The following is a 24,522-nucleotide window of genomic DNA, read 5'->3' as shown; positions in this document are numbered from 1 at the left end:
GTGCCAGTTGCCACCGCACACCGCTTCGTCAGAGATCATCTATTGGTGTGAAGCGGCGGTGGATCGCGGCTTGCGGCCTGCGTCGCGCCGGTGAAGGTCCTTGCAGCGGCAAAAGACGAGGAATCACGAGCGGTCACTGGCTCACTGCAACAACACAACAAACACTACGCGGATCCACCACGCAGCTTCGACGGAAGCCCAACAATCCCTGCAAGTCCAACAAGAAAAAAAACAATCCCTGCAACGTTTTTGCTACCTATGTTTGCCATCCTTTCTAGCCCATTGAGGATGAGGCGTCTTAAATCGAATCGAATCGCCAATTTCCTCTTCAGCGTAGACCGTGCTGATTCAGCACAGGAGGCTTAGACTGCCAGTACACAAGCGTACACAGAATCGACCAGACAATGTGTCGTGCCACCCTATTAGACCTTGGGCTCTTCGTATCTTTTACAACCAAAAAATCGACGGGCATAAACATGCGACAGTAACCGAGTTGGACCCTTTCTTTCTGAATAAACGAGACGGTCACCTTTCAATCATAGGCATAGCACAACTGAGCCCTCGGACACAGGCGGCTGCGTATCAAGACAGGCAATATACCATCCGATCAGATAGCTCCTTCCCAACAACTTTGGCGTATCTGCTCAGTTGCCCTTCTAGCGCATTGAGGTGTCGCCTCTCGATTGCCCCAAACACTTGCTGAAGGTCCTGAAAGGCAGAGAATTAACATAACTGATGGCAGGAATTTCAAAACTAGAGCAAAGCCATCTCGTAAAAAAAACAAATAGTTGTGATCTCCAAGGCACAGATTGTATGATGTTAGTCATTGTGTAACAGAAAATTGGAAATCTTGGTAGGGAAAAAGACGCTACTTATTATAGATGTAGTTCAGAATATACTTGCAGAAGAATGGATGATTAATGGTGAAAAAACCTGGCTAATTTCCTGATGAAGACTACAAACGCAAAATCAGTGCCTGCTGCCGACATGTCCCCATTTCTGTGCGCAGAGCGCCTAGGACCATTTTCATCTTTCATATTTGAGGTCAGATTATGTGTATGTACCTTATATTTAACTTTAGAACCATTGAGGTCTAGGGTGATATTTTCAATGTCCTTTATGCTGGAACCACACTCAGTTGTATCGGCTTTTTCTGAATCAACTAACTCTTCGTCAATCATCATTTCTGATTCATAGTCGTTTACATCTTCGTCATCCTCGTCGCTGGGAGACTCGTGGTGGTCAACTTTTGCTGAAGAGTCATCTGAAGGGCCACAAATCTGAAGCTGGGGGGTTTCATCTTGCATTGTAGCATAATCAGACAGAATGGAATATTGACTCCTATCCAGTAGAGGCTTGGCTAAATCGTAGTGAATCCACCTGCAATGTTGAGGGTTAGATGTTGAAGAAGAATGGCAGATTTGCAGACAAGTCCTCGAAATTTTAAGCATTAAATTAAAAAGTGTCATGTGTGAAAGCCTGCGACTTATAGATGGGAATGGAAACATAAAAGTAGCTAACCAATAGTTTCAGTAGTTAAGCTTCAGGCAAACTTTTAAACAGATGAAATGCTAAAGTACGGTTTCAACGTTTCACTAACCAATGATCTATAGGCGGTGATAGCAGCATTCTCCTGCAAATTACTACTACTAACGATGCAAATACCCTTTCTGAAAGAAGACACATCCTAATCCTGTCCATCTTTCAACCATATGGCATAAGTATAGCAGCACATAACTTAGTGCACTTCCTCTAAGTTCAATATGTAAAGTTTGACTATTGTTACATTCACATTAATCATTGATATGCATTGCAAAATCTGTAGTGGCAGTGAAAAAAGGAATTACTCGTAACGGACTGGACACAGAAGTTCTGATGGTCGATATGCAGCTTTGTATCTCATCTTATTGCAAGAATGTATATAGTAACCAAGATAGTAGTACTGGAGGCTGGGACAGTGTTCCTGTGCTGTCTTGACCCAATCTATCTCCTTCAGAGCTGTATACTTTCCAAGTGATAGGAAAGCAAGGTCAGGATCCCAGAACAAGTACTTGCTTGACAAACATTTAGGAAGTATATCAACTACACCAACAGCCACAAGTTTTCCATCAATCCTGTACTGCTGATGAAAAGACCCAAACCCACATGGTGGAACTGTATTATCACCACTCTTTGGGGGTACAAACACAATTGGTGTATCTACTAGAAATCTCCTGTATGAGCTTTCCGTAACTGTATTCTCCTTATGCACCTTTGTCTGATACTTTCGGTACAAAGCAAACTCCTCTGGGTCAAAATGAGATGTGCTCATCCTAATCTCCAGGCTTTTCCTTTTCTGAGGATGCTTTGCAGAAATTTTGTTCACAGAGCCTTGCTTTGACCTGCTAGCTTTATCTGAAGCTTGAGCAGGTACAGCATCACCGGTATAGTTCTGCATTGCCGAATTGGCAGACGAATAGAAATTAAGATGGCCATTACAAGCTTTTACTTCAAAACCAGCTAGTTCTCCAAGATGTCCCATTGTCGTGACCAGCTTTTCTGCGACAGAATTTGGAGAAAGATCTGCTAGTACTTCAGTTTGATTAGCACTTTTTTCTTTAGGCAATGCACGTCTGACTGCTGCCACTATCTGGAAACTTATATTACATGTGTACACCAAATCTTGCACTCCTGCTTTATTTTCTTGCATTGCTTCTCCTACTTTCTTCTTGACCTGAGGTTTAACAGTCTTCACAACAGCTTTGGGGAGTTGAACAGTAGAACCTAATACCACCCCTTGGAAGTATGTATCAATTGCCTCATTGATTTTGCTTGACAAACAACTGATGAACTCATCTTCTTTCAAGAAATTTGGGCATGTGGCTGCTTGAAACTCATTTGCTGATACCTTAGATACTTTTGAGATAGGTGAGTTCAAAGGTTCACTGAGTGAACGTTTTGTAGGGCTTGCCTTACATTGTGGACTTCCAACCTGGGGATCAAGTTCACCATCAAGGAACCTGTGCATGGATGGGGAGATGACATAACACAGGAAAATTTTAGGAGCGAAGTGACTACAAAATAAGTTATGAGCTTAGCGGGGTCTATGCAAAAAACCAAGGAATAGACAAAACAAACTATAGTACCTTTGCATCTTTTTAAGCACACGACCATGCTCTTTTGAACAAATGAAATCATTTGCCTTCAAGCGTATCGTATATGAGGGACAGCATGTTCGTTCCATCTCAGGTTTGTAGAGAAAACAACCAGATCTCCTCCACCCACGGTCAAGAAGAGCTGCGAAAATTGCAATTACAATCATAAGTCAGATATGTCATCTAAAGCGCTTTTATTATTTATTTATCGGATACTATGGAAGAACTCGAAGTAGTAAAATGTATTACTTCACTAACAAGTCAGCTTATTCCACCTCATTTTCACTCTCCGTTATACAAATTCTCTAGTTTTATCCATATTTCAGCAGATGCATTCCTGTTCTAAACAAAATCATGGAATGAATTTTTCACTGTTCCAAATTGTTGCATAATCAATCAAATTTCACATCCCCAAGATAATATTTTACATGTTATAATTTGGTAACAGATAATCTAAAGTGAACGCGGTATTGTGTTGTGCACCATTGCAATTGACTGATGAAATGCAGATTCCTTCCACTTAGTGAACATTGTGATAAATGCTGTTGCATTTTCAGATCCTGTATGACACAATGTAACAAGCAAATAGCAATGGAATAACAGCACTTCATCTGTGCACATGCACAGTAGAAGCAATACAAAACTCAACTATGATATCTGGGCAGCTTGGATAAAGTAACAAAAGAAAAAAATGCATTTTTCAATTGAAGGAGAATTTATTCCTTGGTTTTTTATAAAGCCTAAACACCCCAACTTGAAATTAAATATTTGTATAATCAAGTTACAATGAAATTCGTTGAGTTTTCTTTGGTGAGCTTATTCAAGGTTCCAAATCCAAGCCCAGGGTGTAAATAGATTGTGTCCATGTGGGTGGTGTTTGTGGGTTTATTTCTTGTTTAATGCTGTTGTGCCATGTTGTCTGTTGTGCACCACTGTCTATGTGGCGGCCTTGTAACCTTGCACTTCAGGGGTTCTCCTGAAGTTGCGTCGCTGTAATTCTCTTCCTCTTAATGAAATACATGCTCAGGTACAGTCGAAAAAGAAAAACAAATCCAAGCCCAGGAACTGAACATCCCAGTGGCTAACAAGACTGTAACACTCAGTGAAGTACCTTTCTTTCAGGTTTGGATATAACAGTTAGTTGAAACTTGATTGCAGTATTTCTGGACTATAACAGCAAAATACTATCAGGACTAGTACAGTTTTCGTATAATGACTAACTAAAATATGTAGCGTACTCAACAGCCACAAATTGCTGTAAACTGCTCCACATTACGATTTCTTTCAGGAAACCATTACAATGACAGGTATCTCACTATTACTTAGTTTCACAAGTTTTTGGCCAAGCACACTATTTCACTCCATATAATGCAAGGACTGACTGTATAAATATTGACACCATTTAATTTCAACATACTTCAGCTAATTAATAGATCGATCAATTTTAGCAATTGCACATGTATTATTTGGCCATTTACTATAGTTTGCTAACTCATGTTTTGAGTATGCGAAGCATTTAGGAATTTTTTATCGTCTTAACAGGCCTTATAGCCTTGAACCGTGTGTACAAAAAGAACAAGCAGCAAATTTCCAATATCCTTCTCCATGTCTAGGGTGTTTGGTTTGAGGAATCACCTCATCCAAGATGGTGCTGCATCATGAGTCCATCCCATGAATTTTGGTGGGATGGCACCTCATATTTATACTAATTATTAGCTTGTGAGCAATGCAGTGAGAGATCAACTCATTCCATTCCACAAACCAAAAAAAAAAAGAGTGAGAAGAAGATGGACATCCCATTCCTCAAATCAAACACCCCCATACTCTCACTTTTTAGTGGGAATAAAAAAATAGTATGGTTCCAAGTATCATACGAAAGAGATGTTTTTTGTACCTTGGTAATCATCAGCTTTCAAACTATTAGCCCACATACCTGCAAGATTAATAGGACAGCAAGTAGCACAATAAATAATTAGACAAAGCCTTCTGTAGGCAAGCATACAGATGACAGAGAGAACAAGAAGGAAAACAGTAACAAAAGGAGAAAAATGATGAAACATTGAATGAAAAGGCCAAAACAACCCTGTCTGCTATATCCCCTTACTTTGCAAAATCGATTAATTACATAAAGTTTCCTCTTACATTGCAAAATTGAATAATTACATAAAATTATCTATACTGTATAACACCACAGATAAAATATGTAGCATGGTTCATATCTATCTTTCTGGTAAAGAGCTACCAATGGCCTATTTTTCATTTCATTTCGGTGAGTCAAAACCAGATGTTGCTGGCTTGTTACAATTATACAGGCTGAGAGCATCGACAAGGTGTTGAAGCACTCATAGGCTAACAAATTAATGATTAATTGCACAATTGACTATGCGTCAACAGATTCATAGAAAATGCCCCTCAATATTTATTCAAAAAAAAATGCCCCTCAATTCACAACCACAAGCCATTTCCTTACGAGCATAAGCTGAAACTACGATGATCCAACTACAAAGTCGTCGTGATTATGCAGTACCCCTATCAGAAACATTTATACACAGAAATTCACAAATTATCACGGTGATCTGGGGTCAGAGTCAGACGCCCTACGCGTGACGCGTCAACTCCAGAAACTAGAATCACCGGGCGGTTCCACGAAATACTAGAACAGACGGGCGATTCCACGAGCAACCAGGCGTCATGATCGGATCCAGGTCGAAGCAGAGCAAATCAGTTTCATCGGATGGGGTTTCGGGAACGGGTACCGTGGGAGATGCTCGTGGGCCCGGAGGATCGGCAGTAGCCGCAGGTCGTGCGGCGCCGGCCGTAGTCAATCACCACCGTCTCGCCCCCGTCCCGCGCACCGCCGCTGCTGCTGGCGCCGTCGGCCATCGCGCGGGCCGGGTAACTCGTCGTCGCGCCGGAGCAAGGAGGACGGGTTTGGGTTTAGAGGGCTCCGCGATGTGCTCGGGCGAATTAGCTGCTGGGTCCCTGGATCTGGAACTCTCGATGGGTATTCTCTGGCAGTCCGATACAGGCAGGCTCGTCTTTGTTTCGAGTGGTGTTGGGATGGGCTAAAGTTTAGATCTAGACTAGATATATACTCATGAAACTAAATATGACCTAATGAGAGCTAACAAAAGACTAATAGACTCAGCCATCATTTATGTATTAGATTAGCAATTAGCTTATATTTAGTTCTACTATTTGGTATATAAATAAGTGAGCAAAAAATTTAGTCTTTTGGATTCAAATATCCTCTAATTTAATTTACATCATTGATTTTGATTCTAAGTTTCTTGAGTTTTGACCATTATTTTGTAACCATTGTAAAAGCTAATAATTATGAAGAAAGTTGGATCATAGATTTTTAGGATCAGCACAATCAGTATAATCCACACTAGTAATAAAGCACCGCGTGGCAAAATAATTAGGCGTCGATGCATGCACACAGTATCATTCTAGGGTGGAGAAACTGATAAACTAGATTGGTTAGTTTCGCAACTCTTTGCACTGCTCAGCTTCTAAAATATCGCTGAACTAAAACTAAAATAAAGCAAAATGTCTTATATTACAATCTTAAAGAAAAGGATCTACGAACAAGTTTAATTTTAGGTTCCTTGTGTGGCATCTGTCTACGGCTCAGCATGATTACTCACATTTTCAGCTAATTATATGGTTGTAATATGTGTGTCATTGTAGGTGCTCATATACAATCGTGTGCAGAAGATCGACTCCTTCAGCATGATGTTTCTAAATGGGAAAAGTTCATTTAAAAAGTTCGATTTTCAACCTTTAACTACAAAACCAGATAACAAAGACCATCCAACTGTTGAAACGGACAAATTTAACCCTTTAGTTGGTTTTTCTATTTTGTGAGAACTAAAAATATTCAAATTTAAACTAAAAATTTCATAACTAATTCATTTTAAATAAAAAAATACAAAATGGGTATAATTTTTTTCTAAAAATGTAACCTATCAATTGGTACGATACTTTTTAGCGATACTTTTTAGTTATTCAGATCTAATTTTTTATTTTCATAATATTTAGTTGCTTGTAATTATATCTATTATTTTTAAATAACTAAGATTCAAATAGAGAAATAATAAATAGGTTATATTTTTAGAAAAAATTTGGTACTAGTTTCATATTTTTCTGATTCAAAATAATTAGTTTTGATTTTTTTTAAAAGCTAATTAGAATTTTTATTTTTTAAAAAAATACAAAACCATCTTGGAAACCACCCAAGGGTCAAATTTGTCTGGTTTCAGCAGTTGAATGGTCTATGTTATTCAGTTTTGTAGTTGAAGATTGAAAATTGTACTTCTGCGATAGTTCGAGGGTGTAATTTGAACTTCCACCAATATTGGCTCGTCGCAGGAGTCAATCTTATGCAGTTATGCTTGTATAAAAAATGTTTGTCTCAAAGATTATTGGCTAAAGTGCTTTGCAGCAGTTTTCAATCCCACTCCAATGACAAAAGTGGACTCTAACAGGGAGAGGTTGTGTGTGAGTAGGATTAGGAAGCCTGGTGGGGGATTGCTAAAGCAGTCTAAACCTAAAAAATTGTTGTTTTTAAGGATTGGGGGAATACTGTGAGACTGCTATGCTTTAACAATCGTAGCTATAAGCAAAGAGAAATTGGTAGTGGTAGTCTTGCACGATTTGTACACTTTTAGTGTTGAGCAGAAGAAACCTCAAAGTTTCTCCCATCTTTCCCTCGTCTTTTCGTTCTACTTGAGAATCTCTCTCTAAGAATCGAAACCTGGGTCGATTCCCTGGACTGGGAGCGCGCCACGTCGCCGGAAAAAGAACGGCCGTTGGATCGGGCCATCCAACGGCCATGGCAACGCCCTCCGCCGCCGCCCGAGCCCCGCCGCGCGCGCCGCTGCTACTGCCTCCACTCTGGCCGGCCGCCCGCCCGCCCGCCGCGCAGGGGATGGCCTCCCGACGGTGAGATGGCCCACCGCCGCCTGTTCGTCCTCGCCCTCGCGGCCACCGCCGCCGCGCCCGAGCCTGTGGAGAGAGAGAGAGGGAGAGAGGGAGAGAGAATGGGGAGGGACCGAGGGAGGGGAGGGGTGCAAGGCACAACGACGGCGCGCGCAGCCCTCGCCCGCGCCAGCCGCCGCCGCGCGGCCAGCCGACCCGCTCCGGCCGCCGGCTGGCTAGCGGCCGTCCTCCTCTCTCTCTGTCTCTCCCGCGCGCACGCGGCCGCGCGGCTAGCGGGCGGCGACTAGCTAACCGGGGCCGTTCCACGCCACCTCCGCTCCGGCCGTCAAGGGGCGCGGCGGCCTGGGCCTCCTCCTATGCGACTTCCTCATCACCGCCGTCGCCGCGGAGCCCCTCGGCAGCCACATCTGCGCCACTCCCGCGCTCCGCACGTGGATCCGCACGCAGGGAGACCCCTCCGCGTCCGCCGCCGACCCGGACAGCCAGGCGGCCAAGTATGGTAGGTGGCGCAGCCTGTGGCCGAGCTCTCGCATCCCGCCCACAGAGCTCGCTTCCGATCTCCTCCGCTTTTGCAAGGTCAGCTACAGAGCTCCTCCCCCACCCTCTCTATCTCACCTGAAATGCATCTGCTTTCTCTCCGCCCTTGTTTTTAGCGTGTGCCAAGATTTGATTATTTTGTTTCTTCCACGAGGTGGAGTCTGTGGAGGGGTGGTAGCAGGAGGCAGATCTTGATCTATTCTTGGAGGGGAGAGAGGAGCCAGAGTTTGTTGAGAAGCGGTGCTCATCTCATCATCTTCCGCAACAGACGACCAGAAAAAAATCAAGCTCACTCGAGTCCACGGCTCACCACCTCTCCTGTCCATAGCAAGAAGCAATGAGTTTGCATCGGCCAACGATGAAGAAACGCTGCTAGGATTCGAAGCAGAAAATGTAAGTCAGCATTTCCTTCTCCACTATTCCTAATGCGCCTATTCTTACATTCCAAAATTCCTCCAGTCCGATTAGATTAGACCTACGCCACGCACAACTGTTTGATTAGCACAGATCCAGTACTTAGTATCATTTTGCAGGCACCAGAGGATGCTCATCTCATCACCATTCAAGAGGATAAAGTATTGCAGCCCATAGCAAAATGCACATACACTGATTTTGGTAGATCTTCAGATCTGATCAAACTTCCTGCTACACAACGGTTTTTACGAGCTAGAACCTTCTCAGATGACCGCCGGAAACTTCACATAGGTAACATTAATACGACACTTGTAGTTTACCTGCACGTGTACTACTTTGTTCATTTCCAAACCTGCCTCCAGTTAATGGACTTAAGAGTGATAATATATTGTTCATTCAGTTAAGTCACATCTTTGAAAACAGAGAAGGCTCTCAAACTGATTGACTGATGCAGTAGATAATTGAATTACAAAAAAAAGAAACCAAATATTCTTACACATTTCAATGATGCAAGAAAAGTCCAACCCTTGTCTGTATGTTTTCATCTTATTATTAGTTAGTATAAATCTCTTAGACCTCTTTTGTGGTCTACATTTAATTACTGTGAAGCGAGCAAAAAAGAAGAAAACCCTTTTTGCATGCATTGTTATTTTAGTATTAATCACTGAGCCTCTTACACCTTCTCTGCCATCTGCATTCAGTTGCCATTTGGTCAGTCACTTCATACATGTTATCTCAGCTCTGAATCCCAAGGTTCTAAAAAACGCTAGACGCTAGGCGAACGCTTGCCTATGGTTTAGAGTTTTTTGTGATTAAACGTAGATTGAACATGATTAAACGTGTGTTGTGATTAAACGACACTGTGATTAAACGCAACGCTTGGCCACCGTTCAGCGTTTAATCAAGATTAAACGACGTTTAAAAATGTTTTTTAGAACACTGCTGAATCCCAATAGTTGTTAGTTTCCCTGCCTAAATAACTGCTGCACATATCCAGTTCAAGCTGAACAAGAAAATGAAACGATGTCAGCTGCTAAAACAATTTTAATATTATACTTCCTACTGCTTTATACTTTATCAGTTCTCCAACCTGAACACCGTACCTTTGTATGTGATCACTACAGCTTGTCCTTAACATTTCTTTGGCTGTTGTATGTGGATAGTGCTCTACTTTATCGGCATTAGTTCTTACTTTTGTGTCCCTCAGAGCAAGCGCCTTCTGGGCTGGTCGGTTCCATGTGGACCTGTTAAACACCGTGTCGCGGTAACCAATTGCAACAAGCGATGCTTGTCATCATGGGCAGTGGCGTGGTCAAGATCAACAATGGCTACGGTCCATGCAGGTGCAGTTCGCTTGGTACACAACTGATTGGCTGCAAACACCTGGTAATAACTAAAACTAGAAACACAGCGCGGCGCTGCCGCGCCTTACCGATCGAGCCAGTAGAATTCGGTGTTTGCCTCTCGGAGGAAGTGCAACACATGAAAGCTTGCAGCATTGACAGTGAGGAAATATTAGTGCACGTACAAGCATTGCAATTGCTAATATGCATAAACAGGAATTCACAATTTAAAACTTTTGTATCAAAATATTATTGACCCTACTGATCTTGTTCATAGACATGTGCATTACACCGAATTGCATTTGGCAAGACAATGATAAAATTTTCAAGCGGACTGATTTGGATTTTTTTTTTAGCAACAATGATTTGGATTATGTTAGGCATATAAGTATGTGTTTTCAAACAAAGAGAATGACAACTGATTTACCTCAGTGTAACTTATACATAGTTGGATAAATTTCAATGGTCTACAAAAAAACGCATCTATAGCTTATAGGAAATACAAAGCAAGTTTGAGCTGCACTTCATTACTTTAGATGCCATTAATTTAGTAGAAAACAAAGACAAGAACCTAAAATGTTGAGTTCCAGTTTTGATCTGTCCATGTATGAAGTGGTCACCATAAATACAACTGCTTAAAAGAACTGTCTTATGTGATCCTGCAGCAGAATAGAGGGTAGGCCACAATCTAAATTTATTTTGACTGAAGAAATAGTAATAATACAAATCAATGAAAGAAAGTTAGCAATTGAAAGCGCTGATGCACATGAGTGAGGCCTTGATGAGAAGCAGAAGATTGAATTGCAGCGGGAGCAACCACCATTGTCTCCACTGGACTGAACGCCGAGCCCATTCGTACAAATACTTACATGCGATCCATTGTACCTATGATTTGAACACCAAAACAACTTCAAATAAAAAGTATTTAAAATAAAAGCTGCTCAGAATTTCAAAATCTACACCTTTATTATATACTACAATTTCACATTCATCCGCATAAATATTTATGTAGGATCCATCCTATCAATAACTCGGACACTGAAACGTCTTTACGTAAAAAAAATTGAATACAAACATATCTAAAAATTTCATAGCTTACATACTAAAACATCACATGCATTTAAAAAAACTTAACATAATCTACTCTACGTTATTTATATACTGGTCTAATAACTTGGCTGCGCAGCAACGCTGCGCATGGCTTTCTAGTAACGCGTTAAATCTTTTTAGTGGCCAACACGGCAACGCGTTAAGTTTTCCATCCGGGGAAAGCAAGAGTCTTCAGGTGCAAGCTTGGGAGCATTCACCCAAAAAGAAAAGAGAAGGGAGTAGAAGCTTCCAAACATGTAAGGATGGAAGCTTGGAAGCATTCGCCCAAAAAGAAAAGAGAAGTGCAGAAGCTCAGAAGCTCGGTCCAAAGCCGAAGCTAATCGGGCCCAGTCCAAGCTTCAGTGCTTCACCTAAAACATCACCCAACTTAGCCCTTGCCCCAACCAAGTTCTTTCGAGGCTACCATAAAAAAAAAGTTCTTTCGAGGCCCAAACCAGTCCCGGGCTCTCACTGCGTTACCATGTATAAGGGTGTGTTTAGATCACTTTGTATTTTTATATTTTTGAAGACAATCTTCAATATTTGAAGTATTAAATGTAGACTAATTATAAAACTAATTATAGATCTCGTCTGTAAACTACGAGACGAATCTAATGAGCCTAATTAATTCATCATTAGAGCATGTTACTGTAGCAATTTAGTGTCTAATCACGCCATAATTAGGCTCATTAGATTCGTCTCGCGATTTACAGTCCATTTGTGTAATGCGATTTATTTTTTTGATTACATTTAGTACACCATGCAAGCGATTTACAAAAATTTTGCGTTTTGCGTTTTGAAATCTAAACAAGGCCTAAAGCACTGAAGAACAAAGCTGCTAGTCACACAAAAAAAAACAAAGCTGCTACCACTGACAGTGTAATACGTGCTACTGCGTTATCATGGTCGTGGGTTAGTTAGTACACTGGTGAAAGGTCAAAGGTACGTTTAGAGCTGTCTCAAACTGCCAATCACTGTGTCCGTTTGGCTTGTTAGCCAACCAGCCAGCAGTACTGTTTTCTCAGACTAAATCAGCATCAGCCACCAGTTACCAGCCAGTCAGCAGTACTGTTCTCTCAGACTAAATCAGCACCAGCCACAGCCAAACCAACACAGCGAATATCCACTAGCGATGGTACTACCCCTAAAAAAAACTAGCGATGGTACTGCATTCATCAAAGGAGATATGGCACACACTTACCATAGAACGAGTCTTGTCCACTTTTCACAAAGACCACAGGTTATATACAGCGCGCAGATAGAATCTGCGGACCACAACATCTTCAACAGAGATGAAATAGGATAAGTTTCAACCACCAATGACAGGAAAAACTGATGGTCGGTTATTGGTAGCCGGTTTTAACATCAGCTAAGCAACAGGGTTCCTGGAAAAGGAATATACACACAATACTGGCAGCCGCTAGAGTGCTCCACTTTTCCGTTACAGTCCAGAAAAGGCAGTCGCCAGCGTCGGGGGGGGGGGGGGGGGGGGGGTGAAAACAGAGGATCCTTGAAAGCAGCACCGTTGCATCCTATGTAGCTGTGGATTATGCTTCTTTCATGTAGTATCCATTTTGATGCCTAGGTTCATCAGCAGCTCCTGCAGGGCCCTCCAACCCCAAAGCAAATCATGTTCATAAGTACTGGTCAATCCATTCTCAACTGGAACACCATCCTCAGACAAGATATCATCTTCTTCAGTCTTTTCAGCAGAGTTCTCATCAGCACACAAAGCACTGCCGTTCTCCATGTCTACCATCTCATGAAGGTCTTCTATAATTTCCGGTTCCTTCTGCATCATTGGCTGACCAAGAAAAACAAGGAATCGTTATATGTGTATGGTAACGATAGGAACCTAGCAAATGACAAACAGCCTCACAAATTGATGACAGATAACCACACTATGCAGCTCACACTTTTGCTAAATTCTGGAGGGCATTTTTTATTTCAGGGAACCCCTGAATTGTGCACTTCACAACCCTTCCTCCTAATTGAATGAATATTCCAATATCCATAGATAGATAAATTCAGTATTTCAGTTCCTATTCTAAGTTTTTAGGTTGGTTGCAACAACTTATCTTTGCTGATATAGGAATTTAAAAACTCTACTGGTGCTCGGTAACTTAGACTAGTAGAGTTGTAATTCCTCATCTATAATCAGCTCGGTCACATGCAAAATACACCACCTCTCTCCAAAAGCTAATCACACTATTATCTCCCAAACAGAACAATCAAAAGATACAACTACACATTTCAAATAGAATGTATAGAACATAGACTGAATGACTTAGACAGCTGAGCAGACAAACAGGTATATAAAAGCTCCTGATGGTTCAATTAGTAAACAAACTGTGTTTGCTGTATGACATGTAAAGAAGGCGCTGATGGATTAAACAGGTACCTCTTGTGGGTTAGCTTCATTTGTCTTCAGCGAATCCTCTTGAACAGATTCATTTGTGGGAACGGCTAAATTCTCGTCGTCCTCAGCAACAAAGGATTCGTCTTCATTGACTTCGTTCACGACCTGATCATCATCCATTTGGAGCTCATCTTCTAAAACAACCGCTTGAACAGATTCATCTCTGCTTTCACTGTCATCTGTAACAACCACTTCCTCGATCCCAACAGATGCTACTCCCACCTCTTCTGCTATTTTCTGTTTCTTCACATCACCCCAATCTTCATAGACGACCAAAGTGTTCACTGTTTCACCTGTCTGAAAGATCCTATTAGGCCCATTCTGCCAGTTCAACTTACCCGAGGAGTCTCGCAGCAAGAACTTGAACTCAATCAGCTTGTTGGCAGGTAAATCCTGGTCAAAACAGGACAAACAAAAAGGTGACGTTATCACTTCAGAAGAAAGCAAACGATCAAATAATGGGCACAAACCGAGGCTCACTTTCTCTAAGATCCAGCCGTGGCTTTCCGCCAACTCCAGAGGAATCGCGTTCGCCGGATCCCAGATGCCGAGCGCCGGGTCGTCGCCGACGAGGTAGACGCTCTGGTCCAGCGCGCCTTGCTCCTCCAGCACGAATCTGACACGCACCGTCTTACCAGAAACTGGGGGAAAAGGAACATTAAAAACAGTATAGGAAAAAACGAAAGATCCGTGGCGATCAAAAAAGACTAAGCCCTTTAGGCCATCGCGGACTTACCAACTGGTGGAGACGAGGTTTCAGCCGCAGCAGAACCAATCATCCCATGGACCTCCTCCTCATTAGCCTGCACCAAAAACTCCCCCGTAAACCATCAGAAAATCACAGTGCGCCGAGAAGAACACGGGCACTCGATTCCGGTCTGGAACGCGGTGACTCACCTGCGGCGCCGCCGGTACGTGACCCTCCTGCGCGCGCGACGGGAGCGGCTCGTGGAGCGAGGCCACGGCGACGAGCGCCCTCCGCCGGCGTCCGCGCGCCGCGAGGCCACCAGCCCCAACCACGCGCCGCGGCCCCCGCGCGCCGCCCCCGCGGACGAACGCGGCCCGGGCCCGCGCCAGCGACGCGCCAGCGCCGCGGACGGCCGCCGTCGCAGACTCCATGGCCGGCGATCCCGCCGTTTCCCGCTCCGCCCCCGCCGGCTAAAACCCTGCCGCCCCGCGTGCGCGCACTGGGTGCGTGACAGGCGCGCCCGCAGGGGCAGCCGGGCAGGACTATATCGCCAGGCCGCGCCCGCCCCGCGATGCCGTGCTCGGCGGTCGCTCGGTCCCGTGGGGGTTTCGGGTGGCGTTCAGCGGTGGGCACGGCGGCACGGGGACTCCGTGGGGAGGGTTTGGCTTTGCGGGTGAGGAGGGGAGGAGGAGATGGCGACGAGCCGACGAGGGAGGAGGGGACAGCTGGACAAGTGCAGTGGGCTCCCGGCCGATGCCTCGTCCTTCGTCAGTCGCGTGCCGTAGGATCTCGCGCGTGGGCAGGAGGGCGTTTCGGTTTGCGTGACCGGGAGAGAGCTCCGCTGCCGTTGCGTCGCCCCCCCCCCCCCCCCCCCCCCCCCCGCGCGCCACGGATCCCGCGAGCTCACTGGAGACTGTGGACTCGCTCGGTCAGCTGCGCCCTCGTGGGTTTTGGCGTTTTTCGCACGCAGAAACTAGCACTGGAGACTGTGGACTCGCTCAACAGTTTTTTTTTTTTTTAATGATGTCGACATCCATTGCAATTTTATTCGGCAAAACCTAGCACTTTTCGTATTCGACTCCGTATTTGAACAAAAATATGAGAACAAATATGATATCAGTAATATCCGCTCATATCCGATCCGTTTACATCCCTACACGCGAGTGTGTATGTACTCAGTGGCGAAGCTAGAGCAAATTGAGAGGGGCGAGCTTGCCTCGTGGGTAAATAAAGTTGAATCATGGGGGATACAAATATGGTGAAAATTTGAACATGATCACTGTTTTCTCATTTTTAGGGGGTGCATTAGCACCCGCTAGTCACAACGTAGCTTCGCTCCTGTATGTATCTACGTGGCTGAGCTGTGAAAACAGAGGCACATAGTTGGATTCGGATGCCACTGGATTCAGCATTCCGCTTCCGCAACCAGCGGAAGGAACTCGGGCAAAACTAAAAAAATGGGCCCATCTCTAACTACCAGATGGAATTTTTTTTCCGCTAGATTTCTCTTTGTCGCGCGTGGTTTCCATCGCGAGTCGCTGTTCCTGTTGCGCGCCGGCGCCGCTCCGTGGGCATTTGCCGCCGTTCTTCGCAGCCGTCGCCGGGTATCCAGGTGCAGCGCCGTGGTGCTCTTCATATTTCTTTTTGAGGCCCTGAAGAATGTCAATTGTCGCCAGCACGCTTGGCTCCTGCACGTGCACCTTCAGGAACCGTCGCTCAAATGCAGCGGATGCGGCCACCAGCCAGAGCAGGCTTGAGCAGATTGGCACCATCCATTGATCCACCCTTTATCCGCCCAGCGCCAAGTAGCATGTGCACCTCGTCTATGAACAGCACGACCTTGCCGTTAGCAGCCTCCGCCTGCTGGATTACTTTCTTCATGCGCTCGAACATGCTGCGGTACTCGGTCCCGGCAACCATCGCGCCGAGGTCGACCTCGCCCCAACGAGCTGGGCGGGGACCGCCCCTGCCGCGATGCGCTGCGCCAGGCCCTCGGCGATGGCCATCTTGCCGACCCCCGGAGCGCCGACGAGCATGGCGCTGTTCTTGGTCCGGCGACTAAGGATGCAGACGACGCGGTCGATCTCGTCGTCGCGGCCGATCACTGGGTCCATCTTACCGGCCTCAGCCGTCATGCCCCGACCGTACTTCTCCCAAGTCGCGTCCTTCCCCTTCCCCAACCGACAGCGCTGAAGTCGCGCGTGGGGAGCTAAGACCGTCTCCAACGGCGGACCCATCCCGCGATCCAAACCCAAAATACGTCGCGCACAGTGTATTTAGGTACCAAAATCGCTCTCCAACGGAGCAGGCAAACGAGCAACGCATTTTGGGTTCGAGCAGGAGCGCGACGCAAAAATGCATCCTCTCTTCGCCCTTCTGCGTCCCGCCGCCGCCGGCGAGGAGCGGCGCTTGGCTGGCGGCATCCGTTGGAGTTTTGCGTCCGCGCTGTTGGAGTTCAGATATTTTGGGTGCTCAATCTCTTTGCTGTGGGCGACCCAAAACATTGAATAGGTCTCATATTTGGGTTCTGCTTGTTGGAGACAGTCTAAGGAGCCGTGCAGACATTTCACGGGCGCGGGAGAAGTAACAGATCGTCCTGCGGGAGGGAATGCGCAAAGCCTTGCGCCGCGCATTTTTACGCGCATTGGCCCGGTAAATGCCAAATCATCCATGAATGCCAACCCAAATGCCAAACCATTGAAGAATACAATTCACATGTTTTGACAAAAAATAAAAATGCCAAGTCTAAATGACAAACCACTGGAGTTGCTCTCCTGGGAGCCTGCATCATACATGCCGGGCAGGGGCGGACCTACAAGGGGTCAGGGGGGTCCACCGACCCCCATGTCGCCCGCCCGTCATACACACATATTAGGGATAAAAATTGTAAAAAAAGAAGAAGAAGCCTCCTATTTGAACAAATAGTATTGTAAGTCTCCCATATTGCTATATTTCGAAGTATTTGTATTCTATTTGAACAATTTATATTAAGATTTAACATTGTTTTACCGAATTATACTATAGTTTTACCGAATTATAAATAGTTTACCGATTTGTATAAGATTTTTTTGGAGCGCACCCCGTGTGCTCAAAAGCTGGGTCCCCCACTGATGCCGGGGAGAGTCCGCACCTGAAGCTTCATACCTTCTCTCGGGGCTATAGATGGCCATGCAGCCCGAAGACCGGTGGCCCGGCCTGTGGCCCGCTGTTTTGGTCCGGCCCGAGCACGGCACGGCACGGTGGGCACCAGGCCCGTGCCGGCCCGGCCCGAGTGACCAGGCCGTGCTTGGGCCGCCACCCTTACCCGTGGCACGGCACGAGCACGGCCTGGTAAAGTGACATGGCCCGATGTGGCCTGGCCTGCTATTTTTTTAAAATAACAGCTTTTTTTAAATAACATCTCTAGTCGCGCTTTTTTCATTTTTATTTAAAAAACAAAATTTCAAAAATATATGTCGAATAGGGAATTTTTCAAAAATGGGTGCCTGTCGTCCCCCTAATGGGTGACAGTGGGCGACAGGACCTAAATGTAAAAAAAATTACATAGAAAAATAAAAAAAATACAAACTCAACTGTTCTAGATTCTATGAAACAAGATCTACAAATTTTACAACGCAGCCGCCCGCGAGTGTCTCCTCCGCGCCGCCAGCGTCCGGGTTTTTACATTTTTACCATTATAAGGAAGGGCACTCGCTCATTTAGCACTCTTAAAAGAGCTCCTACATATTTAGCACACCTGTAGCTGCAGCTCTTATATTTTTACCACTTTGGCTGATGTGGCACGCCACGACGACCTGACACGGTGGCGCTGAGTCAGCAAGCTCATGCGAAATGTCCTCGCTGCCCCTGATCTCCTCCTCTCTTGTCCCTCTCCGACAGCTGGGTCCCGCAGCTTCTCTCACTGACAGGTGGCCCCCACTCGTCAGCTTCGTCTTCCACCCCGACGCCCTTCCCACGAACATGACGATGGCTCTGCTCCCCGCGGCGCCTAGCCACGGCCTGCTCTCTCCCCGCCGCCGGCCTTGAGCTCCTCGCTGGCGCCGCCCCTCCTGTGCGGCACCCCCGCGAGCTCGCCGGCGAGGCCGTCCCGGCGGCTACGGATCCCGACCGCGGGCCTCCTCGAGCACCTCTGCGAGCCCCTGCAATGCGCCACCGCAGCCTCGCGCGCCCTCCTGCTGCTCCTAGCGGCCCGCCCCCGCCGCCGGCCCCTCAAACTCCTACTGCCCCTTCCACAACCACGGCGAGCCTCCGCACGACCACGGCCACGGGACCGGGCGCAGCTGCGGCGGCGGTGCAAACCATGAGCACCACCACCACCATGCCCACAGCCGCGACGAGATCCAACGGCGGCTGCTTCCCAAGGAGATGGCCGAGGAGGCGGATCTCGAGTCTGATGCCCCTCGTTTTTGCCTCTGCCGCGCTCGTGCTGTCCGCCACGCAGCTGCTCGCCGTCGCGGCGCTGGCCGGCGTCCGCATCGCGCCCCCGCGCCCCATCATGGTGGCCGAGACGGCGGCTGCGGCGAGGAGCAGGGGCCCCGGGGCTGGCGTGTCGGAGAAGACGTCTGGCGCAACGCACGGGATGCTTGGCACGGCGGGGGTGACGAGCTCACGCGCTCCGGCCAGGGATGTTGGCGTCCGTGCGCACCAGGCCGCGGCTTGTGTGTCCCTTCCAGAGGTGGAAGATGAAGCTGACGAATGGGGCCTACCTGGCAGTGAAAGGAGCTGCGGGACCTAGCTGTCGGAGAGAGAAGAGAGGAGGAGATCAGGGGGCAGCGAGGACATTTCCCATGAGCTTGCTGACTCAGCGCCACCGTGTCAGATCGTCGTGGAGTGCCACATCAGCTAAAGTGGTAAAAGTGTAAGAGCTGCAGCTACAGTAGTACTAAATATATAGGAGCTCTTTTAAGAGTGCTAAACGAGTGAGTGACCTTTGTTACAGTGGTAAAAATGTAAAAAAAAAACCAGCGACCCCAGCGGCGCCGCTCCTCCTCCTCGCGGCCTTCTCCTCCGACCAGCTGCTCCTCCTCCGCCCTGCTGCCCCCAGCGGCGCCCTGCTCGAGCTCCTCTCTTGCCATGGCCGCCTCCGACCAGTAGCTCGCCGCCGTGATCAAGGCGCGCAAGCTTGAGCTCCTGGGGAACCACGCCTCGGCCCCGAGCTCCGCGCCTCCGCCCGCCGGTGGGGTGTGTCGGCTCCTCTCCTCGCGAGCGCAGAGACCCATGCCGTCAAAGCCCCAGCGGCCCGGCCTCAAGCAGTGGCGGCGCGGCTCCCTATGACGGCAGATCTGGTGCGGTGGTGCCCTGCCAAGGCGGCGGCCCCGAGCTCTCCGACGGCGTGCGGCGCGGACTCGTCGCCTCGTCATCTTGTTGCCCGTCGTCTCATCACCACCTCAGTGCGCTGCGCGGCCAGTTCGGCGCCGGAGTCGCGCGCGCCGGCGGCAGTGCCGTGCTTTCGGGGCACGGCGGCACGGAGGCACGCCGTGCGTTCGGGCCGGCACTAGGCACTAGCAAAATATAAATATAAGACATAGCAACTATTCATCATTTCAAAAAAAAAACTAAACATATTTACAACACATATAAAAGTGGAATAAATATTTTGGTCTTTTTATCATATCTAATTTTTTTAGGGACAAATAAAGAAAGAAAGGTACTTACCTCCTGATCAGGATCGAACTCGAACCCCTGGGACCGCCAGAAGGCCCGCTGCTGATTGCGGACTGTCCAGTCTTGCTGCCACTGGTTTGTGTTCTGCACATGAGTGTTAGTGTATTTTTAATTGTACCTGTGCGAACTAAGCATTGATATGCCTTCCATCCCTGAGACAGATCGTCTAGGTGGAGGCAGATCTTTAGAGCTGGTGTGTGTGGGGGGGGGGTGGGGGCAGGGTTAACAATTTCGGCGAAATTTCGCCGAAATTTCGGAAAATTTTTCGTTTCCGCTAGTTACCGGGATCCGAAATTTCGGTATTTTTCGGTATATTTCATTTTCAAATTCAAAATTCAACAAATTTCGACCGAAATTCAACGAAATTCGCCGAAATTTACCGAAATTTCGGAACGGAATTCCGTTTCCGCTAAACACCGGGATTTGACCGGAAAACGAAATGGTTAACCCTGGGTGGGGGGATCTCTGTGTGGCCAAGCCACTCCCCCGAACTTTATTACCTGTTACGAGTGAGTAACCAGGCCTCCGTTACATGTGGTCGCGCGGCACGGGCAACCACATGTCCGCGACGAGGGCGGAGGCAGCAAGCCACGCTCCCCTCGCCGCCACCATAGAGGCGCCCCTCCCTCCCCCGCTTCTGGCGACTGGCAATCGCCTCCTAATTCCTAACGTGTCCGCCTCGTCCTCGTCCTCTGATCTTTTTGACACATCCCTCTCGCCTCTCGCGCGCGCAGTATATCGCTTGCGCGCCGTAGCGGTTTTTGGTCGTGTTTGTGTGGCTGGCGGCAGCGCGGGGCGGGGTGGACGCACCAGGGCCAATGGGTCACCCTGGGCACGAAAAACGGAAAACCGAACCGAAAAAACCGAGAACCGGAGCCGAACCGAACCGAAACCGAGAAGTTCAGTTCCATTTCGGTTCCTGGTTCTTAGGAACCGAAGTCGTCGGTTCGGTTTCGGTTTTTATTCCGATTACCCGAGGAACCGATATTCAGCCCACATGGAAGAATCTGGCCCAAGGCCCACTCAAACAAAACCCTAAATCCCCCACCCACCCAGGCGTCACTCACCCACCCGCGACCCCGACCCACCCCCTGACCTCACCGTCACCGACGCCTCCATCCTCTTCCTTTCGAGAGTGCATCCCGACGCCTCCATCCCCCTCTTCCGAAGCGCATCTCCCTGCACCCCCGCATCCGCGTCTCCTTGGCGCCGCCCCCTACCTTCCTATGGCTAGGCACCCCGGTCGGCTCCCCTAGGCCCTAGGCCGGGCGCCGCTGCAGCCAGTTCGTGGCTCCCCAGGGCGCGGCGTTGCCGTCGTTGTCTCGCGGCTCCCCTGGGGCGAGCGCCGCCGCAGCCGATTCACTGCTCCCCAGGGACGGGCGCCGCCGCCACTGACTCGTCCCTCCCCTGGGGGGCGCCGCCGCTGCCGCCGTTGGTTCGCGGCTCCCTGGGTCGGGCGTTGCTTCATCTCCAACATGGCGCCATCTTCGGTTCCGCTTCCCCCTAACAGACACCCCCAAGCGATTGTGCCCAGTCCTTGAGGTAAGCTCTAAGCCCTCCTCCCTCAACCCCTTCCCTAGATCCTCTTGGTTTGAAGCACGAGATCCAGAAGTACCTGCTAGGGTTTGTGCCTATTTCTTTCCTTTGATCTGTAATGTAAATATGTAATATGCTTGCTTGTGTGAACAATCAGACCAAAGATCTTGGATCTATATAATCCTTTAGGTGATGATAGTAATTTTCTAATCTAACAGTATATGTGGATTTTCCCTTGTTATTGATGAAATCTAAAGTAAATAATTTTGGGGATGCTATGTGAACCACACTTAAATTGGTTTGCCATTGCCTTCTGTACAGGTTTTTGTTGCAGTGAACCAGCTAATTAACCATTCAAGACTATCAGGAGGAAGATGCCTGAATTTTACTTCTGAACTCTATAGAAGGAGGAGGTTTGAATTAGCCTTCTTGTTTGAAGGTAAAGCTCTCTTTTATATACTTATTATGAATGTGCTCTGTTATGCTGTTTGTTCATCTTTTCCTTCGTGGTCAGGAAGAACATTGCAGTAGCTTGTGAATTCTAGCTTGTGCTCTAAAAATCAGAAATAATTGACTAGGACTAGCTTGAAGCTCTTGTTTGCACTCAAGATTGGCTTAGAAGAGGAACTCCTATCAATGTTGTAGAGAATACAGAAGAATTGACCAAACTAGAAGAAGGTAACTATTTATTGTACTATTTATTGTACTATTTATTCGTTGTTTTCAACAATGAAAAATTATTTAACATATCCATTGTTTGCTGTTTCTGTTTTCAGATATTATTCAGGAATTTAAGGACAAAGCAATTGTTGATGCACATGCTGCCAAGTCACAAATCTAAGGCAGCAAAAAGAAGATGGTTACATCCACCAACATTAGCTCCCAGCCAAGCAAGTCCTCCAAGGAAAGCAAAAACAAGAACTCATCTAAAGATAAATGACCATGTGAGCTAATATTCATTTCTTCTAGTCATATACTGCTGCCCTGCTTGCTGCAATACTGCTGCCTGCTCTGCCTTGCTTGCTGAGTTAAACACTTGAATTTAAAAATGTTTAGTCAACATACATTCTATTCTTTCTTACTTGTTTCAGTTTGTAAACCATTTTCAGACTTGTTGATGTTAAGTCGTTGACGAAGGTCGAAGGGTGTTGTTGTGGCCTACTGCTTGGCTGCTTGCATGTTGAGGAAATGAGTGGTGGCTTCGTGCCTTGCTGTTTTTAATTATTCCAAGTTTGAAACTGCTTGCTGGCTGTTGCTTTTATTTTAAAACTGTGAATTGTAGTACTGCTTGTGAGTTCTGAGCGTGAATCACTGGATTGTTAGTGATTGTTGCTTGTTCTTTGAATTTGAGAGAACCATAATATTTATGTCTTGTGCTGTTGTTTTATATTGAATTATCCCTGTTAATTGCATGAAAAATTAGGTGAAATGCTGTCAAAATTTGCTATTGAATGGGCTATTTTTTTGTACATCCTGGAAGTTCGGTTCTTTCGGTTATAACCGGAACCGAACCGAAAGAACCAAACCCGAAGTTTCTTGGTTCTTAGCTTTGAAAAGAACCGAACGGTTCCTGTTTTCCAGGAACCGAAGTTCTTCAAGAACCGAAGAACCGAACCGATCGGTTCGGTTAGAACCGAACGCCAGGGTGACCAATGGGGTGATACGCACGCCGGATTTGATTTTTCCGCGGGGCCACTGTGCACTCTCGGCGTCCGTCGGCGAGCTGAGGCTTGCTCCAACCATTCCCCCCATCCAACTCCCCCTATATGTACTTTCTACTATATTTTACTACCTCACTTCAAAAGATTCCTCCCCCTATAACTCCTTCTCTCCAACCATTCCCCCCATATCTATTCCCCCTATATACTATCACTCATTAACTAACTATTTATTTAACATTTTTGAATTTTAAAAAAAATCATACAGTATTTATACTGTCATAATACACATTATCATCATGTTACGGGGCTCAAACAGGATTAATATCGCGAAGAAACGATGTAATTAGAAAAATAGATGGAGTTGGAACTCACCCTACATATGAGGGGAGTTTCAACTCCCCAGTATATAGGGGGAGCTTTGGGGGAACCGTTGGATCGGATTTCCCCCCAAACCTCCCCCTACGTGGGGTGGGGGGACGTATAGGGGGCTCCGTTGGAGCAAGCCTGAGCTTGTGGGCATGCAGGGTCCTTCACGGCCCTAGCTTAAAACTCCAGAATCTAATAACCCGGTGGTACTGTGCCTACAGCACAGCGCGATGGGTATCGATGGGAGAATTTGCTGCTGCTGTGTGGGGCCGGTTAATTGGACTGTGCAGTCGTTGCACAGGACGACAGGAGAGTTTGGCGCGACAATGGGATGATGGTATATACGCTCAACTATTCTTGATTGCAGCCTACGTACGTGCTGACTTTTCAGCTTAAGCTCTCAGCACGGTAAGGCCACCGGCCACGATCTGATGTTTACAGCTACTGAGCTACAGTACATGCTATCACGCTCACGCTTTTTATACTTCACCTGTTCCAACATGCTACAGTACTGCAGCCCCCTCAGGCAGCCTTAAATTACATGTAATTTACTGTTCATTAGCTTTTAAATCATCATTATTCTCATAAGAGTAAAGTCTATAGCCGGTCCCTAATCTTTATTATTTAGCCCTCCCTGAGGAGCTTATCTTGATCCCCCCCTGCTTATAAGTACTTCACCTGATTCGAGAGAAGTGTAGTTCTCTACATCTAATTCTAGGCGCAGAGC

At 46.9% G+C, this 24,522-nt stretch overlaps 2 protein-coding genes across 7 annotated transcripts; both read right to left on the bottom strand.

The window, feature by feature from the left end:
* Positions 1–298: 298 nt before the first annotated feature.
* Positions 299–6,212, bottom strand: LOC120665318 (arginyl-tRNA--protein transferase 2-like). Of its 6 annotated transcripts, none has more exons than XM_039944850.1 (6): positions 5,891–6,212; positions 5,029–5,067; positions 3,126–3,276; positions 1,848–2,999; positions 934–1,380; positions 299–708 (listed from the first exon to the last, which is right to left on the bottom strand). In XM_039944850.1, the coding sequence occupies exons 1-6, from the start codon at positions 6,015–6,017 to the stop codon at positions 657–659; spliced, it is 1,968 nt and encodes a 655-aa protein (XP_039800784.1). In that variant the 5' UTR covers positions 6,018–6,212; the 3' UTR covers positions 299–656. The 6 variants fall into 6 exon arrangements, with proteins under 6 accessions (XP_039800784.1, XP_039800785.1, XP_039800786.1 ...); XM_039944851.1 differs by having other exon boundaries at positions 299–699; XM_039944852.1 differs by having other exon boundaries at positions 1,065–1,380.
* A 6,471-nt stretch (positions 6,213–12,683) lies between these two features.
* Positions 12,684–15,237, bottom strand: LOC120665317. Its single transcript, XM_039944849.1, has 5 exons — positions 14,778–15,237; positions 14,617–14,683; positions 14,361–14,521; positions 13,863–14,273; positions 12,684–13,265 (listed from the first exon to the last, which is right to left on the bottom strand). The coding sequence occupies exons 1-5, from the start codon at positions 14,997–14,999 to the stop codon at positions 13,020–13,022; spliced, it is 1,107 nt and encodes a 368-aa protein (XP_039800783.1). The 5' UTR covers positions 15,000–15,237; the 3' UTR covers positions 12,684–13,019.
* Between the last annotated feature and the right edge of the window lie 9,285 nt (positions 15,238–24,522).

This window comes from Panicum virgatum, chromosome 3N (genome assembly GCF_016808335.1).
Source record: "Panicum virgatum strain AP13 chromosome 3N, P.virgatum_v5, whole genome shotgun sequence".
Taxonomy (NCBI): Eukaryota; Viridiplantae; Streptophyta; class Magnoliopsida; order Poales; family Poaceae; genus Panicum; species Panicum virgatum.
The sequence above is the reverse complement of the archived record's forward strand: the minus strand, read 5'-3'. Positions and strand labels throughout refer to the sequence as shown.